Below are 11,718 nucleotides of genomic sequence, written 5' to 3'. Positions count from 1 at the left end.
TTTGCTGAAATTCATGCAGATGCCCATGTGTGCCCGTGTACCTCTCGTTCAAGGTCTCAGTTTTGAGCGTGTAGACGCGATCGATGTGCGAGACATGGAAGAGTGGCTCGTCACTGGATGGGTCGGGAGGCATTTTCACCAAAACCTCATTTAGAAAAAGTGGCTGAAGAAGAAATAAAAGTGATGAATGAAGCACATACGCGCTGATGTCCTGAAAAGGAAAAATAATTAGGGGATACTCTAGATAATTATTACTAAAATGAAAAAGAAGAAATTAAACATTTCAAATTGTTATAAGCAGATTTTACCTATAAATAATTAAACCAACACAAGTAGCACTTTAACACCATGATTCATATTATATTCCTTTGTCCAAGAAGAGTGTCTAGCCTCTCGCTTACCGTTTTGTACATCTTCAGCTGTATGTTGGTCTTGGGGCTGAATAGCTTGTCTGGTCCTGAGGAGGAGAAGGGTTTGGCGCTGTGTGTGAGGAGAAGGAAATCATTGAAGAGGAAAGCCCACAGCTCCCTGCTGCTTTTGGTTTTGTACAGCCGACCGCTGTGCAGCAGCTTGCGAGGCCCGAGGCAGTTAGTCAGTGAATTGAAGACCAAGTGCTGAAAGTGAGACGGGGAGACAGTAAAGCATAACTGAGGCGAGATGTGGGAAAGGAAGCAAGTACAATAAAGTTGGTTTAGTGAAAAATGCTTCCTGGCTTTGCTGCTGTATGTGTGCATTTAGTTTGGTAACAGACAACATTAATTCTGATGTGAAGCAGAAGTTTAACTACAAAAAGAATCATATCTGAGTGTGTTTACCTCTATAGGTCCTTCACACTGGACGTGGCTCTGGATCCACTCCAGCCTGTCTGAGTTCTCCTTCTCCCTGACCCCCTCATTGACCTGAGAGCACAGCTCCTCAGCTCGCTCCAGAGCTTCTCTCAGGGGCCCGCGGTCCGCGTGGCCATCTGGGGTGTGCTCCAGGATCTGACCAACACGAAGATAAAAGGAGACAGAGAGAGAGAGATATTAATACAGACAAAGATTATCAGGAAGAAGTGGTGGGTGGGGAACATTATAATTAGACAGAGATATTTTCCACGTACATTCTTGATGAGCAGTGGGTACCGTGTGATCCTCTGCATGGGCTTGAGGAGGAAGCTGGACAGTGGCATTCCTTTACAGCGGTAGTTTGTGGCGATCTTCTGCTCAAGAGGATGCAGACAAGTGAGAGAGATGCACATACATATTTTATTGCCTCTTACAGAACCATTTAGTGTAAGCCCTCTCTGTTTTGTCCCTTTGTTTTTTTTATGTCAGTCCTATTTCATGATTCTACAAGATCCAAAACTTTGTACCTTGAGGAAGTCTTTAAAGTCGGGCTGGTTGTGGGTTTTGCTCTGCAGCAGGGCAGCGGCGTTGAGCTGACAGGAGCAGAAGCGGATGTAAGGCTGCAAGTGTGCGAGCTCCGACGCCAACAGGTCTCCTATCAGCTGAACCGGCATGTTCTCTCCTCCTGTCTTTTTCCGGACGCGCAGGGCCCTGGGACACAGATGTTGATGATGTGAAACACTTTAAAGATTTTTGTTATATCTTCAGGTGTCTGTACTAAGCCAGGCATGGAAGTGTCAAGTCTTGCATCTCTGACTCTCAGCTCATGTAGACGTGTGTGTGTGTGTGTGTGTGTGTGTGTGTGTGAATACTGGCTGAACTGTCTAAATTAATTTGAATAGATCAAGAGTAAATCTGCAGACTTCATAGTTGCAGGAAGCAGAAAAGATTAAAGACATTAAACAGAATCCTTAATGGTGTGTGTGTGTGTGTGTGTGTGTGTGTTTTCCTACTTGAGCAGTTTGGTGTTACACATAATCAGCTCCCTCCAGTTAACAAAGATCACTGCCATCTCAGCTTCTGTTAGACGGCCTGACTCAGACATGGGTTTGTAGAAAACCTGAGATGCATAAACATACACAAACAAGTAGAGACAGAAACAAGATCAGTGTTTCAAATTCCAGAGAGAAGCTGACAATTTGTAAATATCCCAGAATGTTTGGGCGTGTGTGTGTGTACCTCTAGTACCAGCTCCAGGTCCTCCACATAGGTCTCCTCAGTCTGGATGAGCTCATGGATATAACCCTGTCTCTTCCTCTCCTGAGGGGTCATGGTGTCCAGCGTCATCAGGTCGGCACACCCTATAGTGCACACACACATGCCCATGCAAACAAACATACATGCAGGCAGGCATGCATCCATGCACAAACACACCAGTAGCATGTGCGCGGCAAACACACATACAACTTTTCTGTCAATCACTCACATGGAGAAAATCCGATAAGCACTATTGTAGAAAACACTACAGACATCAGCATGTTAAAATCTCCCTTTATTATCAGTTCTATGATATTTTATTTACATTTAATGCACAAACAAGAGTGAGGCACATTGTACTTGCAGTACAAGAACTTAAGGAACATACCAGGCAATGCTTACACTAACAACACTGCTACCGAGGACTCTGGATTAAAGAAAAATGAAGCACCTTTCAAGCGCTCACTCCAAATGATTGCATAGGTGTAAATTAATAAAGTAGCTAATGCTTGAGTGAAAGAGCAGTGGAAGACTTTGTTGGTAGTTCAAGTCTTTGAGGTTCAAACTTGGCAAAGATTGGATGTAAATGTCAGCTGTGTCGTTTTCTCTGAATCTACTCTCAACGGATGGTATGCTAATATCTTGTGTTTTCTTGCTGGTGATATCACAGTTCAGTACAGGATGAGTCTCGATGTTAAATACTTGGAAGCATTAATAAATGGAAGAGTGCATAAGAAGTGATAATAACATAATCGGTTAATTTTAATTAAAGCAATGTGTTAGCAAGCAGCAATCAAGGTTACTGGTGATTTAAGCAACAGTGAGTTTTCACATTGGTCCATTTTAACAAGGTTTAAAGTTGTTAGTGCAAGAATGAATGACCCTGTTAAAAAAACTCTCATACTGATTCATAGTCACGATTTAGAAAACTAAATGACTTCAGTCTGATGCCATTTACATATTATTTTCATTATACTGTGTAACCAAACTCTTATGGTTTATATTTCCATTAATCTTTAGCAAAACTACACTTTCCATGCTATTGTATTAGAGGGACAAAAGCCTCTACAACTCATGTCTAGCTGCCTCTGCCTCGCTCCCTCGGTTAATTAGTTAATTAAAGAAACATCAAGGGAAACACAGGAGAGGAGAGAGCGAGGGGGGTAAGGGCGAGAAATTAATGCCTAATAGGAAAAGACAGAAGAGGAAATTTAAAGAAGAGCAGGTAAAAGAAGCAAAAAAAGGGGGATTAAAAAGAAAAAAAGAAGAGGGGCACAGAACACCACAGTCCTAAACGAGTGAGATAGAAAGCGCAGAGCTGGGCTGTTCTTGCTGGCGGCTGGGCTTCCTGTTGCGACAGGGCAATTCGGATTGGCTCAGACAGAAGGGGTGAGGAAGAGGAGGAAGAGGAGGAAGAGGAGGAGGTAGAGGAGGAGGAGGAGGAGAGAGGAAAGCCAGCATTACTGTCCTACAGAGGAAAGAAAAAAACAGAGATGAAGTGGAGGAGCGGGAGGGGGAGATGAGTGAGATGAAGGAGAGATGGAGAGACAGCAGACATTAATATAGTTTTAATATTAATGCTGGACTCTTACATGCAGGTGCATTAATAATGCATTTCTGGAAATGTAAATGTTATTGCTAGTCGTATCAGCTGGAGCATGATCATAATTTCTTACATTGCATTTCTGTAAAGAAGCGCAGACCTCGTGTACTGGGGTGTGTATAAGTCAGAACGTGTTCATTAGATTTCAGATTTCATTGCATTTAGTGTCTGTGGCTTTAACAAATTTATAATAATTAAACGTCCATCGTGTTCACTCTTATTAACAGAGATCCACTGCAGTGAGGGGAACATGCAAGCTATGAATACTAATTCAAATACAAACCTCCTGCTTCAAAAGGGCCTTTTTTTTAAATTTCTGACGAGCTATGTGCGAATCAGCAGTGAATATACGAGTGAAATCACACCGACCCCGACAGTGAAGTGATCACTGTATTGTATGCATTGTATTTCCCAGTGAAAATGAAGCTTCAATTTCCAGAAATGTGACTGATTGGGAAAAGAAAATGAGCCAGTTTTGTTGATCCAATGATTTGTTGGCAAGGTTTGTTAAAAAGAATAGTTAGCCATTTGGGGAAATGCCTCTATTCACTTTCTTGCTGAGAGTTAGATGAGAAGATTGATGCCACTGTCTGTTGGTCTGTTAAATATGCAGCTACAGCTAGGAGGTTGTTATATGGCGGTTAACTTAGCATAAAGACTGGAAACAAGTGAAAACAGCTAGCATTGTTAGCTAGCCTCATTACTTTTTTTTCAGATTTTTATTTTACTTTTTACCTTCAGACGGAGCCATGCTAACACTTTCCCACTGGTTTACACTAAGCTAAGCTAAGCTAAGCTAACTGCCTGCTAGCTGCAGCTTCATATTCAAGACACAGCGCTATGAGCGGTATCGATCTTCTCATCTAACTCTTGGCAATTCCCAAAATGTCAAACTGTTCCTTTAAATGATTCTGAACCCTCTTAAACTTAAAAGGCCTAATCCATTACGTTTGCTCAAATTGGAAATTTTACATTTAACTTTATTTCAATAATTATTACACTAACAATATGTCGAGGATTGAGCCTTTTAAGTGCAATGACTATGTTCACCAGTGTTCCCTCAGTGATTGGCACAAACCAACTATTTTACGCTTACCGTCAGTCTCTCCATGCTCTGACATGGACAAGGAATCTACTGTACCTGAAGTGAGCCAAGTCAACCAATGAGATTTTTTCAGCAGGATGATAGAAGTTTGTTTTCTACAGCTGATAAACATGTTTTATCAGTTTCCACACAGTGCGATTCCTCCCCCAGCACTCCCACAATAATTCCAAATGAAGTGTTTGAATTATTGATATTCTCTCAAGTGGTATGACAGAAAAACAGGGTCTGTCTGAGGAAAAGTTAAAGCAGAAAACAAAACCGAAAGTTTACTCACATTGCTGGCTGGGGTCTGACTCTGTTGTCATCTTGACATAATTGGTGGGCAGCAGGCCTGTGACTCCATTGGCTTCTCCCTTCCACCAGTCAGGGTTTGTCTTGTCCAGGATGCTGATCAGCTGACCCTTGGAGAAGCTCAGTTCATCCCGATTGGCAGCAGTGTAGTCGTACATCGCGATAACTTGGCACACTGAGGGATCAGGGCCACAAAAGGTGTGTTATTAAAGGCTGTGAAATCTTATTTTCTCAATCGAAGAAAATATACCCTCCTCGTGGGAGGTAATAAATAATAACAACTAAGACGTTTTTTAAAAACTTTAACTGTTTGTGTTCAGCCATGAATATTCAATGTTACAAATAAATACTTTAGATGTGAAGCCTAGTTTCAGGGGCTTTAAGAAGTGAGTGTTGATCAATAGGATGTTTCACCATAGGCAGAACTGAATTTAAAAAAAAAAAAAAATCAATCTATTGAAAATTTCAAGACTTTTTTTATGGAATTATAAAATCTTGTTAGGAGCGTGTCTACTGATATTTGTTAACTCATCAAAGTTAATCACTTACGGATACATGACACTAATTTAATAGCATTCGCACCTCTCTTGTTTCATGCATGAATTCATATTTCATGTAATTACGTAATTTAAAAACGTGGAACACGGAATCACAACCACAGTGATTGGCAGGATTGGCAGGTCAATTGTAGCCTAGAAAGATGAATGTGATTCTGAATTTTCACTTGGTTATGTATTACAGTAACCCAGCAATCCAAATAAAAAATGTGGAGAAAAACTAGACGGATTGTGCTCGCTCATCACAAACAGGACATCGTGTTCAGAGTGTGTCAGCCATCACCTGGCAGAGGAGAGGGAGAGGACTTGCTGCTGGAGGGACCCAGGAGCTTGACGTGAGAGGAATGAAACCAGCCCCTCTGCCGCTTCTTACCCCGAGCCTGGAGGGAAAAGGGCGCGTGAGAGTAAATCAATCTCCTGCCAGTTCGCGCCTGAATTCTAAGTCGAGAGATGAATTGATGAATCGATTTTTTTGGGGCACAGACCTGAACCTTAAAAAATCTTAGCAGTGCAAACAACAATTTATACTGAACCATGATGGATCATTAGAGGAAATATATGTTCACGGCCTTCATAGATCCAGCCAAAGTTTAGCCTCAAGTCTGTGGAATGACCAAAGGATTGCTGTTCAACCTCTCTTCCTACTTGACCAAGCTTTAAAAATATATATATATGTATATATAGCTTAGCATATTCATTACTGAGGACAGTGTACAATTTGTCAAAACTGTGGTGTCATTGAACAAAGCTGTTTAAATTTTGACTGTCTTGTCTGAGCTGTTCACCCCTTGCTGGTAACGTGGCCCAGCTCTCTCATTACTGTACATTCAAGAAGAGCTGTAACCAGAGCTACAGCTGCAGCCTCAGCACAAAACAAGCTCTAAGGATTGACCTCGCACTTCTGTAGACATATGACCTATAGACACCCCTGTTATTACTCCTGTAACCTCCTGTAACCTCCTGTCCACCTCTCACCAGCTCCTCATTGATCTGACAAGTCAGCAGATACAAACACATTGACAGTATCAGCTGTGATCAACTTCTTCACTCAAATGCTTTTACTTTCTATGTACTTCTAACTCATAGGTTAAACCTAAACAGGCGAACAAGCAACGATGGCTTCAAATAGCAATTATATTCCATTATCAATTAATAAATAATTTTGTCTATAAAATGTGAGACATTTTCCCGAACCTAAAGATGACGTCTTCAGATGACGGGTTTTGTCTGAATGTATCTAAACATATAAGCAAGTATTGAAATAGTATTTTCTGCCTAACGCATCGATTCATCAGCTAGTAGTTTCAGGTCTAATGGCAAAAACATTTTCATGACAATTCACATCATTTTTGTCACATAATTCTGGATGTTAGATTCAGTTTCCTACACACAGAGACAGAAAGGGCCTGAGATGGGAAAGTGGATATTTAAGTATTTTCCTAAGGCGATTTTAGAGAACTGCTGCGTCACGGATTAACCATACAGTGCCCCAAAACACAGTTGACCTTTGAGCCAAGGTAAAAACTTTGTTACTAAAATGTTAAAGGTTTAGCAGTTAACATTATTCTTTTATTTTTGCTTCTAAAGAAAAGAAAAAAAAAAAGACTGCTGTAATTACACTAGAGCCCCCAAGGCTTCAGTGACTTACCTGCAGTTCCCCGAGCCACCAGCCGGTGGAGTTCTTGGCCAGGACCACGATCAGTTGCCCTGGAGACAGATGCAGCTGATGCATCGTCGGGGTGACGGTGGTGGTGACTGCCTGGGCAATCTCTGTTAACCAAACAGAGAGAGTCAACGGTGGATTTAGATCTGGTAGATGCGGAGAGAATCACAGTTAATCAGCAGTTTCGGTCCTCGTGCATGTGTGTGATGTGTATGCGCTTGTTCTCACCAGGCTTCTTGGCTGGAGCTCCAGGTCTTGACACCTAAATTAGTGAAGTGGTCGTAAAGCACATGTTTAACGAGTGTCAAATAACTGTAAATTCTCATCACAGTTTTCCAAATATCCTTCTTTTGTTTTACTAACAATAGAAAAAAAAAACACAAAACATTATCATGCATTCAATTAGCTGACTAATCTATAATACAATAATTACACAAAGACACCAGTTCTCTCACCTCTGGCTCAACAGGTCGGACATAATTGGAGGGGAACACCCCTGTCTGGTCCCCGATACATCCTCGCCACCACTCTCCTTCTCTCTCCGTCACCATGACAACATCCCCCTCAACAAATGTCAGGTCCCCCATCTCTGGGCTCTCATACGTGTACAAGGCCACGTACTCTGATTAGGATTAAAAACGAGGAACATATAAGTTAGTGTGTGAGTGAAGCCGTCACTGAGACAGCTGTAAAATGACTCGCAGCTCATTATGATTAAATACACAGAATAGACCTTTTATTTCTTACAGATAAATTAAACTTACCCTCTAACTGAACAGAGTCAGATGTGTCAAAAGCGTCCACACTACAACGGGAACGACACACAGTTAAGTCTTACATTCAACTACAATTTTACATCAAAGAGAATGTGTCTGTTCTCATGTGTGTATTCGTACTCTGTACTGCCACCTGTCTCCAAAGTGACATAGTTTTTGGGGAACCATCCCTGCGTCCCGTTGAGCTGTCCCAACCACCACTCGTCCCTCTGCTGCAGCACGCTGATGATGTCACCCTGTGAGAAGCTCAGCAGCACAGTGATTGCGTCACCGGAGGAGAGGTTGAGGTGAGTTTCTGAGGTGGCTGACCACGAGGAGACGGCACGAGCCAGCAGAGAGACCGAGGACTGAGGAGTGAGATGAGAGGAGCAGCGCGGCTTCAGCATCAGATACAACTAAACAATTCATTTCTAGAATCAGTTACATATTTATAGATCAACTCGGAATATCGCTGTAACTTCACCTGACTCTTTTAGACCATGAGACGTAACCTACAAATGTCAGACCTACTAACACTGATGTCATCAATGGGGAGCGGGAGATCTGTAAATGTCTGTGTGACCCGCAGAGAGAGAGAGAAACTCCCAGTGGAGAAGGACTATAAATACACAGCCATGCTGCTGTTGAAGTGTTTGTGTTCGTGTCTTCGGCACTGTGTGTACCCCAGCCAGACCTAGTTACTTGGCCGCCAAAGCCAGTTTATAGCCCAGATATAGTACGAAGACAGAGATCACCACACTAACAGGAAATCCAGCAAAGGTCAGGAATTAGTCTCACAAAATAGCAAATTACAAGCCAACTGCCGGTTTTTAAACCCAAACTCCAGATTATCTGGAAACTAATGAAATTATTTATGATCTTTTTCCAGCAGCAGATGTGAAATGACAGAAGGGATGTATGTAAAATAAATGGTAGTATGATACAACTTAACGAGGCTAGCTCCGAGGTCTTTCAGTTGGTCTGTCTTTTTCTTCATCCAATACTTTGGTTTGTGACCAGATACATGCATCAACCTTGTTGTACTTTATGTTTGGTGCTAATTAGCCAACTTTATCTTTCTAACACACTCAACTAAGATGGTAAACTTGGTTTATAGCTGCTGCACATTAGCACATTGTAAGCATTTACGTCAAGTCGACTGTGCCTGTAGACTCTCTTGTTGTCTTTTAATGTGATGTCTGATGACAGATTATATATAGAAACCCTAAGAACAAATGACTCCCATGTTGCTCCTGAATAAAACGTGGTTTCTTCCTGAAACAGCAACAAGACGAGCAACAAGCTTTTGATTTTGCTGCTGAGGTAGGTCACAGAAAAGTTTAGCTGTCCATTAAAAACATTTTAGAGAGAACTTCACCGCCTTTCCTCCGTACCTGAGAAGCGTCTGATTGGGCAGGAGCAGTGTTATCGCCTGTTGCCTCCCCATCTGGGACTCTGGGAAACAGGAGGTACAAAGTGTGAGGGAAGGAGAAAGCAGAAGAATAAAAACAACCGAACAGTAGTTTGGCATAAATTACAATGCCCAAAGTGACTATTACAGATTAGCAGTCAGTGAAAACGCTCAAAACTGTTCTAGCTTTAGTGCTGAGACACTGAAACATCAGACAGAGAAGGTCTGTGTGTTACCCTATGATAAGTGGTGGTGGTGGACAGGACGTTTTTCCAGGCGAAGTAGAGGCAGTCTCAGAGGTGGAGAGTGTGGGACATTTCTCTGCGTAACTCTGGGGGAACCAGCCCCTGTTTCCGCGGTAACTCCCGCACAACCAGCCAGGTTCACCGACAGTGTGTTCATCCACCTGCATCATGGAAAACACTTTTTAATTGCACTTAATCACACATAACGAGGTGATGATGATAAACATGGTGTTTCCCCACTGCAGTCGTCCTTTGGACCAATCAGGAACAGTTACTATTACACAGCAACAACACACAACCACAGTGGTCCAGTGGGCTGTGAACAGTCCTGGGTGCATGCATTTTGAGACAAACCACTGGTTTCTGGCTGTGATCGCTGCACAATGACATTTTGCACTTTACACATCATCTGCTTGCAGCACTGTCGTTTTTTTGATTCGGGGCAGATTTGACATTTTGTTTTCATTTGACCTTGTTTGTTCCTGTCCTGTTGCTGTGTTGTGGACCTTTGCCAGCCCACACCTTCCCATTGCTTGACTGAGCTGGGTTGGCAGTTGAGGGCGGTCTATCAGGCTACTCATTAGTGCGCTTATTGAGGAAACACAGTGATAAACTAGTGATAGTCTGGGTTATCTTCATGTGAGATGACAAATTCTATATCTAATGTAAAATTGTCTTGGGTAAACCTATGTTGGGAACAGTTCCCACAAATCTTCCATTGGACATGTGTATGGATCCTTTTTAATCAACATCTAAAAAGTTGGCGTAGTAAAAGTAAAAGAGGTTAAATTAAAAAACTGAATGAGGATTATCAAAGACAAGAATTCTGGGGAATACTTTGAAAACAAAATGCTGAAATATTTATGTGACAGAAATACAGCTAAAACAGCCCACCTCTGTATCTACGGGTAAATGTGTGAATCTGTGAGTCAGACATCTGCAGTGTGTGTGTTTACAGTACGAGTGTGTGTCTCGTACCTCTATGGGACAGTCTGCGTCTATACTCAGCTCGTCTGCGTTGCGGGCAACAAACGAGTACAGCGCTTTATACATGGTCAGCTTGAACGATCGCTCAGCCACCAATACCGGGTGCTGTCCTCCTCTTTCCAGCTCCTCTTTCCTCCTCCTCTCCTCCTCCTCTTTCCGTTTCCTCCTCTCTTCTTCCTCCTCCTTTTTCCTCTTCTCCTCCTCCTCCTCCTCCCTTCGTCTTCTCTCCTCTTCCTGCGCTTTCTCCTGGGCTGCTCGGAGGCAGCTCTGCGCCTCCCTCTCCTCCTCCTCCCTCTGTCTGGCCCTCTGCTCCTCCAGGAGCCTCCTCTGCCGAGCCTCTTCCTCTTCCTTCTCCCGCTTCTCCTGTTCCCTCCGCTCTTGCTCTCTCCTCTCTTGCTCTAGCTTTTCCTGTCTGTGGGAAGTAAATTTGACTTTTTAAAATCTTCTGAAGCATAAAACAGCGACAGAGAGAACATGCGTTTTATTGGAAATGAAGTTCACCGCAAAAATCTGCAGAAACAAAAGCAGATTCAAGTCATGGATCATGCAGAGTAATCTGCTGCATGCACCAAACACAGATGAATAGAAGTCACATGTCTCACGCTCACCTTGCTGCCTCTTCTTCCTCCCTCCTCCTCCTCTCTCTCTCCTCCTCCCTGCGTCTCTGCAGCTCCCTCAGTTTCTCCTCTTTGACTCGGTACAGGTCGTCCAGGACAGCCTGCTGCCTCACCTGCTTCTCCCTCAGCTCCTGATGCAGTCGCCGCATATCCAATACATCACAGGGGAATAAAGACACAAGCATCAACCAGCAGAACAACTGTCGTAATCAGTCACAACAACTGAATACTGGCTTTAATTCTGCTCCAATCACAAAGCAGCTATTTGAAGCTGATGTACAGTAGTGTATATAGACTTTATACTCAATCCATAGAAGGCAGTACATGATATATCATATGTGGTGGTTTAAAAGTATTTGATCCAATAGTAAAAATAGCCCACAATCATTCCAAATAAAAC

The 11,718-nt window shown here is 42.6% G+C and overlaps 1 protein-coding gene across 6 annotated transcripts in view; it reads right to left on the bottom strand.

The window, feature by feature from the left end:
• Positions 1-11,718, bottom strand: part of itsn2a (intersectin 2a) — a 38,897-nt gene that overhangs the window by 2,402 nt on the left and 24,777 nt on the right. For 2 of the 6 annotated variants that reach the window (XM_023430308.2, XM_087180370.1), the window contains 19 exons: positions 11,310-11,449; positions 10,693-11,113; positions 9,706-9,875; positions 9,453-9,513; positions 8,200-8,426; positions 8,068-8,108; positions 7,759-7,925; positions 7,532-7,565; positions 7,289-7,410; positions 5,924-6,020; positions 5,067-5,258; positions 4,784-4,828; positions 2,067-2,188; positions 1,841-1,947; positions 1,355-1,538; positions 1,103-1,201; positions 816-983; positions 402-614; positions 42-163 (listed from right to left, as the gene is read on the bottom strand). In XM_023430308.2, the coding sequence (XP_023286076.1) occupies positions 42-163; positions 402-614; positions 816-983; positions 1,103-1,201; positions 1,355-1,538; positions 1,841-1,947; positions 2,067-2,188; positions 4,784-4,828; positions 5,067-5,258; positions 5,924-6,020; positions 7,289-7,410; positions 7,532-7,565; positions 7,759-7,925; positions 8,068-8,108; positions 8,200-8,426; positions 9,453-9,513; positions 9,706-9,875; positions 10,693-11,113; positions 11,310-11,449 (2,732 nt within the window). Of the gene's footprint in view, positions 1-41; positions 164-401; positions 615-815; positions 984-1,102; positions 1,202-1,354; positions 1,539-1,840; positions 1,948-2,066; positions 2,189-4,783; positions 4,829-5,066; positions 5,259-5,923; positions 6,021-7,288; positions 7,450-7,531; positions 7,566-7,758; positions 7,926-8,067; positions 8,109-8,199; positions 8,427-9,452; positions 9,514-9,705; positions 9,876-10,692; positions 11,114-11,309; positions 11,450-11,718 lie in introns of all 6 variants that reach the window. The other 4 variants (XM_023430310.2, XM_087180369.1, XM_087180371.1 and 1 more) reach the window with 3 other exon arrangements.

The sequence above is a fragment of the Seriola lalandi genome, unplaced genomic scaffold (assembly GCF_002814215.2).
Source record: "Seriola lalandi dorsalis isolate HSWRI2012SDOR001 ecotype SW California unplaced genomic scaffold, Sedor1 jcf7180002054901, whole genome shotgun sequence".
Classification (NCBI taxonomy): Eukaryota; Metazoa; Chordata; class Actinopteri; order Carangiformes; family Carangidae; genus Seriola; species Seriola lalandi.
Note: the sequence above shows the minus strand (reverse complement) of the source record. Positions and strands in the feature narration are given on the sequence as shown.